Source organism: Leptinotarsa decemlineata, unplaced genomic scaffold, assembly GCF_025532065.1.
Source record: "Leptinotarsa decemlineata unplaced genomic scaffold, Ldec_3_MD MMD2_P_RNA_scaffold_11, whole genome shotgun sequence".
In the NCBI taxonomy this organism is placed as follows: domain Eukaryota; kingdom Metazoa; phylum Arthropoda; class Insecta; order Coleoptera; family Chrysomelidae; genus Leptinotarsa; species Leptinotarsa decemlineata.
The window spans coordinates 5,836,590-5,851,319 of record NW_027412525.1 but is presented as its reverse complement, the minus strand read 5'-3'; the positions used below and the strand labels follow the sequence as shown (position 1 = coordinate 5,851,319).

At 32.9% G+C, this 14,730-nt stretch overlaps 1 protein-coding gene across 4 annotated transcripts in view; it reads right to left on the bottom strand.

Annotated features, from left to right (window-relative positions):
- The window catches only part of LOC111507540 (uncharacterized), a 209,820-nt gene that overhangs the window by 193,167 nt on the left and 1,923 nt on the right, over positions 1–14,730 (bottom strand). For 2 of the 4 annotated variants that reach the window (XM_074170405.1, XM_074170412.1), the window contains exon 1: positions 2,103–2,193. The exons of the other annotated variants lie outside the window; for them this stretch is intronic. In XM_074170405.1, the coding sequence (XP_074026506.1) occupies positions 2,103–2,178 (76 nt within the window). In that variant the 5' untranslated portion in view covers positions 2,179–2,193. Of the gene's footprint in view, positions 1–2,102; positions 2,194–14,730 lie in introns of those variants that run through there. 4 annotated transcript variants of the gene reach the window in all.

Sequence of the window (14,730 nt, the reverse complement as noted above, 5' to 3'; positions counted from 1 at the left end):
TCGGCCGGACACGAACCGCCGGACGGCCGATGTTTTGTTGCATTGCGCTCATGCCACGATAACCAACATTATTATAATAATTCACTTCGAACCACCTGGAGCTCCCATGGGTACAGTCTGCATCAAGAATGCGGTTTGCTGTTCTTGTGTGGGATATTAAGGTTTTTTATGAAAAGATTCCCGGAAAAATTATTGTAAAAATTGATAAAATGTAACCTTCTTTTCAAAAGTTAAATTTCCTGAATATTGTATATTTTCCAGCAACTACTCAGTTTCACAAACACAATTGTTTATGCAACTAAAAGTCACTTTTACAAGAGATTTTTTCATTATTTTTTATGTTGATGACATTGACTGCTTTGGTCACTATCCTCGTGTTTTGAGTAGGCAATGGTAATAACTCCCCGAGTCACTTATGGAGAATCATGACTATTCGCAGCCCATCATGCATGTAACGTTACATAATCAACCCAACATCAACTAGTTACATTCTCTTGAGAAAAAATTGATTGCTTTTGCTGGCAGAGTTAAAAAATTACTATTTTACTTAAATGACAAATGTAATTAATTATTTCTTTAAACATGCTGTACAACAGACAAGAAATAATGACCCATGCGCAACCATTTGGTCCTAAATGGGTTTTCTCCGTTTATTTGCAATTTGAATTTTAACCTCTGGCGTAAAATTATTCTATTAAAAATACTTTTCCCATGACATGAAAAAAATACTATCTGACACAGTTCATCATTTTCTTTTTCAGAATCTATGTTTATTTCATAATTCGTATATTGAGAAGTGCTAAAGCAGTCAATTTTAGTTACACATTCAGTATCTCACACAAGTTTTGGAAGTGAAAATTAGTATTTATTCAAAATAATTGTTTGTGTACGTTCTCTGGGGAGGACGGAGGGCAGCGTCCCTCATGAGACAGTATTTTGTTCTGATATACGAAAAGTATTTTTAATAGAGTTGATTAGGTACATGTTTAACGTTTTTCTTTTCAAAAGAAGGTTGTATTTACAAGTTGTATTTTTTGTGGGAATAAACAAATTCCTACATGCTAGGGTAAAAAACTACGTGAAATTTTCGAAATTTATCAGTGTGATTTTCATTCCTTGACTTTGCCTTTTCATAATATTGCAAATAATAACAGAAACTCTAATGAAGCGACGATATTATTTTGAACATGCCTTCAAAAAGGCTTCTTTTGGTGGAAAAGAAGTTTTTCATTCTGTGAAACAATAACATGAATACTACGACCAAAAGTAGACTTTTCAGTAGGCCAATTCAATTGCATATATTTCTTTCAAACTATAATCGGATACCTACCAATGTTTGAAAGTGGTTGAAAATGTGTTTCAGTGAATGTTACAAGTTCGGACTAACATTGTCTAAAAAGGTGGTAACAGATGAAAAGAGAATATTTTTCGCTTCATGAAAAAGACTTTTTGGACTTTATCAGAAAACTAGTTGAGATTAGCAAAATAGATTCTAGTCGTATGACCTGAAACATTTCCTGAACTATAACAATTACTATGAAATTGTAATGAAGTTTGTGTTTCCATAGTTTTTCTAAAGTTTTTCTCGAACATTTTTGGTTGTCAAATTGAACACTGTCATTCTTCACATGTCAAATAATAATTTTTGTGATTTTCGCTGTTATTTCGAATAATGAACATGCAGCTATCACAAAATGTATTAGATTGGTCAAAAATTGTTGGTTTTTTCAATATGATAGATATCATAAATATTACTGGAGTTTTTTCCCAAAACCAAATCGTTATTTTTAACACCTCGACACGTGTTTCGATCACCAAGTGATCATCTTTAAAGAGGAAGATTAAATCACTTGGTGATCGAAACACGTGTCGAGGTGTTAAAAATAACGATTTGGTGTTAGGAAAAAACTCCAGTAATATTCATTACTACACCAAAGGTTCCAAACAGTGCATCATAAGTATGATAGATATTGAGTAAGCCAATTAAAACGTCTCACCTCGTCTCATCTCTTCAGATTGAAAATAAAATAATGGATATTTAAAACGATAAAAATAATTCACCGAATGAAAACATGAAAAACGATTAAATATAATGTACTCACAGCAATAATGATTTATACAGATATTCTTCAATACGTTCTCACGTACACAGCCTAGACTTGCGTGGGAGTTTGACATCTATCAGCCTACTTGTTGAATTATTTTTGTAACTGATTGTCTTTGGTGAATAAATTAATATTATTTCGCTTGCCTCGTCCTGAAAATGCAGCTATACAAGTTAACACGGTCGTATCAACATGTAAGACCAATTTCTCAAAAAACTGACCTTACATTCTGGTGAAAATAGAGAGCATTTGCTGTTGTATGATTAGCGATAATTTTTTAATGAAAAATGTTAAAGATTTCCAGCGTCATTTTAAAAATTTTCAAATTTTCATTATAGTTCTGTAACTGATATCATATAACTGGTTAAACTTTAAAATAGATAAATACGAACAGGTATTTATGACAACTTCAAATTTCATTGTTGGCACCACTGAATTTCAGTCATGTCTCTCAACTTTATTCTTCAGTATTAGATGGTGCCACATGGAATTTCTGCGGTTCAATGTACGGTTCATTTTGGAATTAATGACGACTGAATCAAGGCCGGCTTTTGTAATTTGATTATAAGCTTCAATCATTGGAGGGGTTCAAATATGTTAAATTTCGACTGACATTGACAGTTATGACGGGAATCATGATTAACCAACAATGAAATATGAAACCGGACCACCACTCAATCACTATTGTATGACTAACTGATATTATATTTGACATATCCCAATAAATTTGATATCAAGTGTAGCTAAAATTATAATGTTCTCTTTCAAGTGAACTACGGTCTAAAGTAATGGACATTACCAATATCTTAAAAAGGGCGATGAAAATCCATCCAAATAAATCATCTGAATGGACGTCACTATATTTATCAACGAGTGGAGTAAAAGATTCTGTAAATATTATTCTGAATTCAAAACAGTCGAACACAACGAAATTTTCTTATGCGATTACATGCACTCGATATAAAATAAAAATATGTCGCGCGCCGTTCTCGTCTGATGTTAGAGAAGGAAGCAAGGTGGAAGTGCATGTTATATACTAGCAGGTGTACTCTGCTTGGCGTTTCGCATTTGTACTGAACAAAGAATGGAAATAAAAGCCGTTGAAGGGGAACTGAAGTCGTATTTTACCTATGAACAGAATTTTGTGTTTCCTGTTTTCTGAAAAACTTTACCGTTGAACATCAAAGCAAATGGCTTGGTTGTGATCCGTTTATCCAATAATATTTTTGATTTCTTAGTGAACTATTTGTGAGTACAAGATTTTCGCAAAATCTTATTTTTCAGTGATGGATAGAAACCCTCAAGTTCAAGAAGATGGGTCTCCAAATTTTTTGCTATACATGATAACCATTATTTTGTCATCAGTATCAGTGAATATCGGAGTACCTATATATTAATGATAAAACTGAAAGATTTTGATGGAACTGTAACTGAAAACAATAGATAAATAAATAAATAAATAAAAGAAACAAGCTGAAAACTTAAAAATATGAAACTGGCCAAATTTAACACATACAGCAACAGCATTCAATCGTCCAAACGTTGGTCACCACAAATACATCTAATGCAATCATTATCTTAAATATTTAAGCTATTGAAATTATCTCACTACTCTAACACTTTTTATTAATGAATAGATTTCGATAAAATTCTGGACAATGATTAACCAAAACCAATTCAGTGGAATAGTGGTAATTTAGAGCGTTCTAAAATTGAATTGGTGGGATAATTAAATGACATACTTTTCAAATTATATTCCTTCATAGCTATATCATTAATAAGGAACGCATTTCGATGTAATTTTGACATAACTATTTCAAAACTACCTGTATCTTATAGTGGAATCAAATTTCAGAAAGATTTTTTTATTAACTTTTGACAAAAGAATAAAAATTTGTCTAGCTAATGAACAGAAAATCCAATTGGCAGAAAAAAATTTATTTCATCAGGGTGCTTCCATTCAGTCACAGTGTAATCTATTGCTTTTAGAAATAATTTTAAAATGTGCATCCCTTTGTTTATATTTGAAGAGATAAGAGGAAGTCCACGAATTCAATGTTCTCTTTCGATATCTCTAGCTCTAGATTTAAAAACCAGTTCAAGTAACATAATTTCCCTAAAATGCTAAATGACGTATGCACGTCTAATATCGAATTACAAATTTTTATATACTTAATTATTCAATTCCGAGAATAATTTACTGTTACAGTTCCGCTCTAACGACGATTTCCTGTTCATGTTCCAACTATATAATTGCAGAATTCATGGCGGATATCCAACACGTATATGTAGTGGACTCTCAAAATATCATTTCCTGATTTTATTGTCTCATGCATGTTTCGCTTTCACTAAAATAGGATGAAAGGATGTTCACTGTCGTTGATTCCTTCCTGACAACCCAAGGATAATTCAGGCCACTATAACTGTCGTCGTCGGGTTATAATGTGTAATGGGTAACATATTTGTACATATTTTTTTAGAAATGGGTTTTATAAACTTTCACGTAACGTACAACCTCTTCACCTAGCATTGAAACAGTAATATTTTCATTCAAAACTGGTTTTATTTCTAAGAAGGCATAGAAGCCCCCTTCTACACATTCGTATGATTTTAACCATTTTAAAGTTAGTGTTTTGGACATTGGAAGATTGAAATCAAAATATGATTTATTTCATTGAGAGAAACATTGTTATAAAGGAATACCATCATCCATATTCTAATTTGGTTGTTGTCTAATTAATTTTTGAAACCACTAGTTCTGTTCAACCGACTGAAAGGACCTAAAATGGTGCTTACCCTTTGTGCTCAGATAGAAATCAACGTTAAAACTGTGCCACGAGAGGTGAAAGGTCGCTCTTTTGTTTAAATGGATGACCTCAAACTTTATGCCTCCGAAAAAAGGATCGCATCCAGTCCCTAAGGATGGTGGGAGATCATCGAAACTGGTGGAGAAGAACAAGGTTGCTGCTACAAATATACATACCGTTCCGATCTTACTTCACTCCCTTAGAGTAGTAAAGTGGATTCGAGAGGATCAGAATCAATTTAACCCGAACATTACGCATATTCATGAGTCGACCTCCCGACGACAGGGAGGTTCGTAGACTTTTGTGTTTGAAGTATCTACATAACAGAATTGTACTGGGTGGTGAGTGTTCAGATCCCCGAAATTTGACATATTTGCATGTTCCGTGACCATGACAGGGTAGGAATTATCGCATTTTTTTTCATGGCAGCTGCCTTAGCAGCTTTGCTTTTATCAGGTCGAGTATGGCGTAGATGGAAACTAAGAGATTTATCATGGCTTGCTAGGATAGTGTCTTCCATATCTTAGTTTACCGTAGCTGAGTGATAGGTATGAAAGTTTCTCAGATCCGGTGCAAGGCCTGCCACGAGTCGACTGAGACCCTCATGTATTTGCATTCCCAACTACTTCTGTGCAGTGCTGTCGGCATACCCAGCATGTGGTTTTACCCTATATCCATCAACATATTGCGAACTTTCGCCACTTCTACGGTATTGACAAAACTCCGGTACTGCCTTATGCTCCAGTGGAGCATTGATGCCAGTATGCCATTAAAGCTGCCTTAGAAGATTTTTCAGTAGATGATCCACTGGTAGAGTTCCAGTGTTTCACAATTTGGTCTGTATGGGTACAAGTTACCTAAGAGAATCAGGAGAACTTCTCCTCTCTGATGGCTGAAGTTGATACCCTGCAGGTGGACTTCTCTCTGAAATGTGTCACAAGAGACCACTTACCTACCTGAGGAAGGTAGTAGCAGACTAACAGCCGATAAGGTCTTTACTAGATTAAGAAAATGTAGTATAATATGTCAACCTTCAGTGAAGTATGTTTCACGAAAACGAAGGCCCTAGTAGCAAAACCTGTCTCGTCGCGAAACGGTTCAGGTTATTGACGATTGACAGAGTCTGATTATTTCCAACTGATCTTAAAGATCACTCACCAAATGAAGTAATCGGTTTTATTATTAGCTGCTGATGCTAACTTAGTTATAGACAAACGCGCGTTTTGTGTGGGAAAAGCGTTTTCTTCAGATTCATTTTACGTCAGAGACTCTGCTTCGACCCTACAAAACCTGAAAGTATTTGGTCAAGCTTGAATAGATGTCAGCCATAATAAACCCTAGCGGGTTGCAGTGGGCTGTTGAATAGGCCCACTAACTTTGAACCTAGCCACCTACTTTTGTTGTTGAATGAATGAATAAAAAACAATAATTCCAATGACTTTTCATTTTCCCAAAAAGTGCCCTCCGTCGACTACTTTTCGAATGGTTTGTAGGCAATATCAGAGAGCGAGTCGAATGTACTCAATCTTGTATGAGTGGGGAAGGATGATAGAATGGGAAATCGGAACATTCAATTTTTCATTTTCCAGAAATGTTTCACCTCAAATAGTTTACAGAAACCCATCTAACCACAATTCACCTAAACTTGCACTAATTATTTATCGATCGACAATGAACATCAAATTTATTCAAAGAAAAATTCACGCGTGATTTTACTCATGTGTGGTTTCTTCCTAATTTAAACAATTGCACTGTTCAAGGATTTTACAAATGAAAAGTTAAGACGTACCTCATCTAACCACAATTCATTCACCTAAACTTGCACTAATTATTTATCGATCGACAATGAACATCAAATTTATTCAAAGAAAAATTCACGCGTGATTTTACTCATGTGTGGTTTCTTCCTAATATAAACAATTGCACTGTTCAAGGATTTTACAAATGAAAAGTTAAGACGTACCTCATCAAAAATGGACATTTAATGAATAATAAACATTAATGCAATATGAGAAGCGTATGAACAACATAATTGCCTTCATAATATTCACCGTATTGCTTACCATCCATCCATTATAGAAACATGTTAATGGAGATTGATTAGAGCGTAATGAGCTTTCGAAAAAAATAATAAACACAAGTAATTTGAGGAAATCTGTATATTTCGTACCATTTACATACCACTGTATTCACGAAAATTATAATTGTAAATAGCAGTAGTTTATATACAACATGTGGGTATTGGCTTTTTGTACAATTCACATTTAAGAGCATTGTATTGCATGCATTTTCTGGTTAGAGAATGATTTAGTAGTCAATTAAATTAATGAATAATTTTTTCAATCTTCTTTTCGGGTTATAAATATTTTGATTCTGACGATATTTTTTATATGTTTCAAAATTAAGTACTATCAGAAGGTTGTTTGTAACTAATTACCGAAGGACTCTCGAAGTAATGTACAAAATTCAGAAAAACATATATCAAGTGTCATACATGCTCAACATATTCGTAACATTTCAATACAGATACTCAGAAATGTTGAATTCGCAAGAATTCAGCATCCATCTAGAAACAACCGCATGAAATAATCATTATCTTAAATTTCATAAAACTAAAAGTATTCTAAACCTTTTCACTGATATTAATTTTTAAGTTTGCCGGATGGTGTTTCGAATATATTTTATCTCAAATTGGATGTGAACATTTCTATTTTTTTATAGAACGATAAAAGTGAGTACGGCTTGTAATCGTATCGTAATAATATGGAAGCATACCCCACGAGAATAAATATTTACATTCATTAAAAACTTTTTGTGGGGGTTTTTCAGTCATATGACAAGAGGTTTTTTGGTTCTGTAGCAAATTGGAAGGGAAACAATCAAGTATTTTTTTCTTTCTGAATAACAAGTTTTCATAGAAAAGAAATGTTCATAAATGTAGCGTTTTTCCATTTGACATCCAACTTCAGAATCTCTGAACGCTGTTCCAAGCATATTCCATTTATTCTCGCAAAGGTAAATAATCTTTACACAATCAGCCAAAACCAAAAAACTGTAATATTCATGAGGGTCCCCAGTCATGTTGGAATAGAAGGAAATAAATTTGTTGATACTTAAGCAGACATCATAGTAGCGGGAATTACTACCTACCGATAAAGTCATACTTGAAAATTATAATGAATGATCTTTGGTAAGATGTTTGATTGCCGTGGACAATACTAAGAAATCTGACTCGGAGGGAGCAAATTGTATGGACAAGACGTCGGATTGAACTCACCGTCGTACTTCCGAGTTACCTCCTATATCAGATCCACGATACTGCGAAACATGAAGTGAACAATTATATGTGTTGAATATTCTGGATTCCAAGAGATCTAGCACTTACACGTCTACAAAATTCAAAATTGTATTTTGAAATATCTGTATATCAAATTCATATAATTCATTCTAATTACGTCACAGTGTAGTGTTCAATTATAGACAATTAAATTCAATACATCCTTAAATGATTTGAACTACTGTGTTGCAAAAGACTAAAAATGCACGTCGCGTCTTCTCTATGACTGTCGCGCATGGCACGACTCATCGTACATTAAGCGACCGTCAACGTCAGACCGATTTATTACTTGTGAAGGTTTGCCAGACTAATTCTTTTAATGCTTTGTATTGTCGAAGTAAACGACTCCTCAGAGGAGTGCCAGAAGATGACAGTACTACCAACTGTCGAAAGCGCTCGCAGATAATTAATAGAAGATATAAAGCTTCAAATCTTTTTGTAGAATTTAATATTGAAATACTCAAAATAAAGAAAAATTAGTTGCATCAATAAAAAAAATACAAAACTTGGGAATTATCTTAGGGTGATCAGCAGAACGGAAGTGTACTCTTATAACACAAGTTATTCCAATATTTCGATAACATTTATTATCATCTTCAGGGAAAAGCTACAAAATGTTTTTATGGTGGTGATACAATATAAAAATTATTGATATGAAAGGTCACAACTTACTGTTAGTGAGGTTGGCCGTGTCGAAAAGAATGTTACATTTAATCAATTGAAACATGTCAATACAATAAACAAGTCATTAAGTTGAAAGAGGTAGACACCTCACTGGATACAAAGAAGAATATTGAATTTAAATTTACTAAAAATCGTTATTTCTTTTAAAATTATGGAATTACCGGTAAAAGCCATGTGGTTTAAGAACAAAGAGAGAGGCACAAAACAATTGACAATGTCAACTGTCATGTAATTTTGTTTAAAAGGTGTTTGTTTGTAGATGATAAAACTATGGAACACAAAGAGAACTCTTCTGATGCAAGTGTGATCAGAGACATCTGCTGTTCTGTAAGTAACTCAATGAGAAAACCCAAAAAATCAAATATGTTAATTAAATGACAAAATCCTCATTAGTCTTGAGGAAAACAAGTGAAGAAATTATTTAATGAAAGTAAAACCCTGCCATAGGGAGGTTGGAAGTTGTTAAGAGAAAATGTTATAATGTTATTAAATTATATTAATGAAAAACCAGAATTATTGTTGGTTTGGAAATTATGTAATTTTTATCAATGTCTAATAAAAAGGCATAGATTTCACTGAGGTGATCAATGTCTGATCTTTTATTAAGGCAATTATTGGATTGTAATATAAATGACTTTTCCAAAAACAATCTTTTAGATGTATTTCTTTCAGTTGATAAAATTTTTGTTGAATTATAGTCCATTTTATGACCTTCTTTGGAAACATAATTACTGAGAGCACATCTCTCATGATGTAATCTACTATCACTTTTATGTGAGCTGATTCTGTCTTTGAGTAATCTTGACGTTTGACCAATATATTCACTACCACAATTTAAACATGGAATGGAATAGATTAATTGAGATTGAAGGTTAATTGGAGTTTTATCTTTGAGTTTAGAAAATAATTTATTAATGGTGAAAATGGTTCTAAAAGCTATTTTTACATTTAAATCTTTGAATATTCTGCATAACTTGGGTGTCAATGGTCGAACGTCAATGGTAGACGTACTAAGATCTTTTTAAGTAGAGGATCCGGGAAGGAGTTGTTAATGAATAATTGAAAAAGTATATTTAAATTTTTTTATTATGAAAAGAAGGATCGGAAATCTGCAGAATGCGATTATTCATTTGTTTGACCAAATTGATTTTCGTTGACTGCTTATGGTATGACCAATAGTTCAAGAACCTACTAGAACTGATAGGCTTGCGATACCAATCTATGAGTAGATTATTATCTGGTGTTCTGATAACCTTTGTATCAAGGAAAGGAACCCATTGTTTGTTGTTCTCAGTTTCAATGGTGAACTGTATATAAGGGTCATAACTGTTGAAGATGTCCACAATCTCAGATATTCCATCTTGAGGAAGGGATATTATAATGTCATCGACATATTTTTTTATGAAGGAAAGATTGAAAGGAAGTACCTGTAAGACCAAATCTAGCAGGTCATCCATGACATATGCTGCTAAAATGGGGCTAATCTTAGCTCCCATTGGAGTACCAAAAGTTTGTTTATAAATTTTACCATCAAATGATAAATAAGTATTATTAAAAAGGAAAGTTATAAGTTGGAGGAAATCATCTTTTTGAATGTCACAAAATTGACTAATACGTCCCCACTTTCTATCAATAGATCTGAGACAAGTGTCTAAATAGACATTGCTAAAAAAAGATACGACATCTAAGCTAGTAATTACTTAATTGTTAGGTAGTTTCATTTCATTCATAAGCTAACAATTATGTAATTGCTAGCTTAGATGTCGTATCTCTTTTTAGCAATGTCTATTTAGACACTTGTCTCAGATCTATTGATAGAAAGTGGCGACGTATTAGTCAATTTTGTGACGTTTGCCTACTTATCATTTCGAACTCGATCCCATTGAACTCGTTTGGGCTCAAGTAAAGCGTTTCGTTGCAAGAAGAAACATATATAATATATATAAAACATATTATAAAAGAGGAGGACACCATATCATTCGAAAAAGATTCATCGGGTTTATCTGATGGTGAAACACCATAATTTTTGCTTATACCTAACCTAACCTAGCCATACCTACCTAACCTAACCTAGTCATACCTATTTATTATTATGTAAATATTACATAATAATAAAGTCAAAATGTTATCTTAAAAAAAATGTTTTTTCCGTTAACCAGCTATCGCACCCCTACGAACGACAACCCTCAGAAGTCGAAACTTGTGCGAGCTAAGGACTTTTAACGTGTAATTCGTAACACGAGTTGGACGATAGCAAGTGAAAATCGATCGTTCAGCCTGGGGATTGAACCATCGAATCACACATCGGCCGATTGACTGAGTGAACAAAGCACCCACGTTGAACCGCCCGGCTACCGACCGGGACCAGTTTATATTGTTATAACAATTTTAATTGTTATAACAATATAAACTGTGTATAAATAAATAAATTAACAAAGTTATAAGTTTTAACAATTATTTTCAATCAAATACCCAATCACATGCCACTGCAGGTATAAAACGACCCAAAAGCTCATAAAATCTTTTGTTCGCGATACAAATACTGTAGACCCGATGAAGTATTAAAAACACTCCTATAACGGCTGTGGCAAATCGTAAGGGAAGTGCAAAATTTTGTTTGAGCACTCTGTTATAGTTTTGCATTTATGACGAGCATTTATTACTTTTTACTATTATGAAACAGAGTATAAAGCCATATATTACAGATTCGTCAAAAAAATTAAGTAGAAAAGATAAGCATTTCTGTAATTTTCTGTAATAGAGAACACTTTGGACGAAAATATTGTATCAGAATATTGAAATGTTTAGTGTTGCCAAGCTTGCATGCGATTATTTGTTGGTTGGTTTGATTTGAAAATCTCAAACTGTGACTGAAACGTATCTTTCGATCTAAATTCACGGTTGATTGTTTTCATTAGCTGACCGGCATACCTGAACGTGAACCTTCAGAAATAGTGAGGTTTGTCACAGGTAGGTGAACCCTTGAGTAACTATTGAATCCACTTCCGAAAACTTCGGTATTTTAAACTGTTTTTTGCGTTCTCATCTTTTGTCCCACTAGTTTCAATGAGTAGTTCAGGAATATTTCAAAAAAGAATGGTTTGTATTAATTCATACAACATTCTGCATGTAGGTAAAAATAATGTGATTTCATTTCAAATTACTTCAAACTATTGTAAAAGTATTCAAATCTATATTGGGTCAACATTTTTGAATAATTTTCTGATTTGTTTTCACCGATAGAATAAAATTTTGTATTTCTCACACAAATCCTCTATCAACGCATCATTTACAACTTTGAGATGAATAAAAGAATACAACTAGTTTATACCCAGAAAAAATTGTAATTTTGGAATCGTGTAGGTAATTTTCAATCGTAATCATTATTTTTAAATGTAAAAAAAAATTCGATGCAAAATGAAAATCTCTTTTAGGTCAACATAAAATTGTTTACTTTTTACTCAAGAGAAAAGAGAAACTACCAATCGGATGTTTAATATACGTTAATGACAGATTGGGTTCAAATAGAACACAACTAAAAGTATAGAATGTGAATGACCCTCTGATCGAATAACAACCTTCAGCTATTCGCAGTTTAATACATGACTAGATAACAAAACACACACTGTACTGTAAATATTCTGTACACAATTTTCACCTGCGTGAAAATATAAAATGTTATTTGCATCGAATAAACAAACGCTATGTGGGTTGAAGATAAATTTATTTATTTTTCTTTGCGTCAACAAGGTGTTACGATATTCATCTCTCGTGATCTTGATACGGAAATCAAGAACAAAAATTGCCTCATTATGACAAAAAATGTAATTTCACAAAATTTTATTGACTTGTCAAAGAATACTGAAATGAAGGGTTAAATATTTCAAAATTTAGTTTAATTTTTTTTGTTTTTGTTTTTGAACAAAATACAGCGTATTGAATTTTCTCCAGACTTTCATCAAACAGATAGATGAGATAATAATAATACAAGTTATCAGTTGATTGACCATCGGTTGTTCATTGTTTATGCACATACTAAAAAAATGAGTACTCTTCTTGACGTATCAACTAAATCTGTTTCAGTTGATACATCAAGAAGAGTACTTCGACCACGTCACTGAAGATGACTGCCGCAGTAGCAGTTGAAACGGTCGGAAATAGTAACCAAAGAAAACCACGGCATAACCCGGAAACCAACCAACACATCAATGCCAGCCTCCATTCCTATAGAAGTATAATAAAGTACGAACTGGATAAGGTTCTCGATAAGTTACTGTGTAATGTAAACAATAAGTTAATTCAGTAAGTATCTTTTTGTATTCATGAATCTTGCCTATACTAATTCAATAATCAATTTTAAAAAAATAAATTTGTGTTCTGCATTTTTTTATGTTTACTGGAATAGCCCAAAACACTTTAAAATCAACTGGTGATCACGCAATAAAACGGAGTGAAACAAAAATTGTCAAGAAAGAACCTGACGAAAAAATGAGAAAACTCAAAGAATCCGCATGTATTCTTCTAGAAAGTAATAAGTGTAATTTCAACATGTGGAAATGCATGGTACCATTGCAAAGGCGAGAGGTTGAAGACCGAAGTGTGAACCTGAATTGAATTCTCGGAAAACATCCTGTATGTGTATTCGTGTAGACGTAGACTATATGACATTTCAGTCTTTTGACGTTTGTCAAAGGATATGTACTTGTTTCCGATCGAGGCATTTTCCACAAGTCAATGCACTAAATTTTAAGAACGGAATAACATAACTTTCGGAAACGTTAACAAGCATACAAATTTTATTTTTTTCATTGATTATTCGACTTCCAGACAGTATGTATTAATAAGGCAAGCTACTGACTAATTGGACTCCCCAGCAGTAACTTTTCGGGATGAACTTTTCAATTTGCCCTCTATTATCATTCTCTATTGATTTAGCTTTGTTAATTTTTCAGACTGTGGAAGGTCATAAAATAACCTGAAAACAATAATAAACATTGGCTACTCCACATAAAATCTCTTTTAAAGTATGTTACGCAGTAACTTATCGATTGCCCTATCTAAACCTGTATAAAGTTTTCCATTAAAATTTTTGTTTTTTTCATATTGTACCATTTATATGTTTATATGTTAGACCAAAATCTTCATTTGGATTTTGTTCAAAGTATTTAAGTTATTACTTCTTTATTTATTGTGAGATTTTCACACGGCAACGCTGACCGCTACGCGTGTTTTACTATACAAAACTTTTTGTTGGACAAATGCATTTTTCTACGTCGATTTCAGGCCAAGTCTCGTATATAAAAGAGGTTTTATTTCACTTACATGGAACACTATAATATACTACAATTCTATACTATACTATAATATTTCTGACAGGGTGTAAACTTTTCGTTATTTTTCAAGTCACAAACGTAAAACCTTGAAAACTAGCAGTTACATAGAAATACAGATTAAAAAACAATTAAACTCATGTTGAAATTACGTAAGACTTCACAAATAACACATGAGTTCAATGAATAATTCGCATGTGGGTTTTATTATTGTCGAGTGTAGGCCAAATACTATGTGTTGCTTATTTACAAGTGAACGATTTTTCAAATGAAAATTTGAAAGAATTGAAAATGTGACACCAGTATTGTAGTTGTATAAGTCATACTCTACGTAATCAATTTGAGAAAAATATCATGTACAAAAAGGTACATGAGGAAATCATCATAAAGCAACCTCATTTAATGTATTAGTAAATAATTGTCAATTCTGAATCAAGGAAAAAATACATTCTATTACCGGATAGTAA